The sequence below is a fragment of the Halyomorpha halys genome, unplaced genomic scaffold, assembly GCF_000696795.3.
Source record: "Halyomorpha halys isolate HHAL.00 unplaced genomic scaffold, Hhal_1.1 Scaffold1656.1, whole genome shotgun sequence".
Classification (NCBI taxonomy): Eukaryota; Metazoa; Arthropoda; class Insecta; order Hemiptera; family Pentatomidae; genus Halyomorpha; species Halyomorpha halys.
Genome location: NW_027111757.1, coordinates 81,347 through 81,681, shown reverse-complemented (window position 1 = coordinate 81,681; position 335 = coordinate 81,347). Strand labels below are relative to the sequence as shown.

The 335-nt window shown below is 48.7% G+C and overlaps 1 protein-coding gene across 1 annotated transcript in view; it reads left to right on the top strand.

Annotated features, from left to right (window-relative positions):
• Window positions 1-46: 46 nt before the first annotated feature.
• Window positions 47-335, top strand: part of LOC106690312 (cell adhesion molecule Dscam1-like) — a 15,237-nt gene continuing 14,948 nt past the window's right edge. The window contains exon 1 of the mRNA XM_067049768.1: window positions 47-279. Within this exon, the coding sequence (XP_066905869.1) occupies window positions 47-279 (233 nt within the window). The remainder of the gene's footprint in view (window positions 280-335) is intronic.

Genomic DNA, 335 nt, shown 5'->3' with positions numbered 1-335 from the left:
AGGACTGGAAGCCCAATGGGAAATTATCCCGGAAATAGTAACCGAAATGGTAAAAGAGGCGATGTATACCGATGATCTACACAAGATCATTGGTAAAATGGTCTCCCAGATTGTGGCTCCAATGGTAGCAGAGGCAATAGGGAACGCCATAGGAGCGGTGTACGATCAGAAGAAAACAGAATGGGTGTCGCCGACGCTGAAAAGGGTTTCTGGCATGATAAAGGACCTGGAAGGGAAAGTCGACGATGAAGCCCGCATCCTCTTAGAACGTACGGCTGAGTGTAGGGCTAAAGGAAGAGAAAAGGGGAATGAGGACCGAAGAGCAGTAGAGGAAC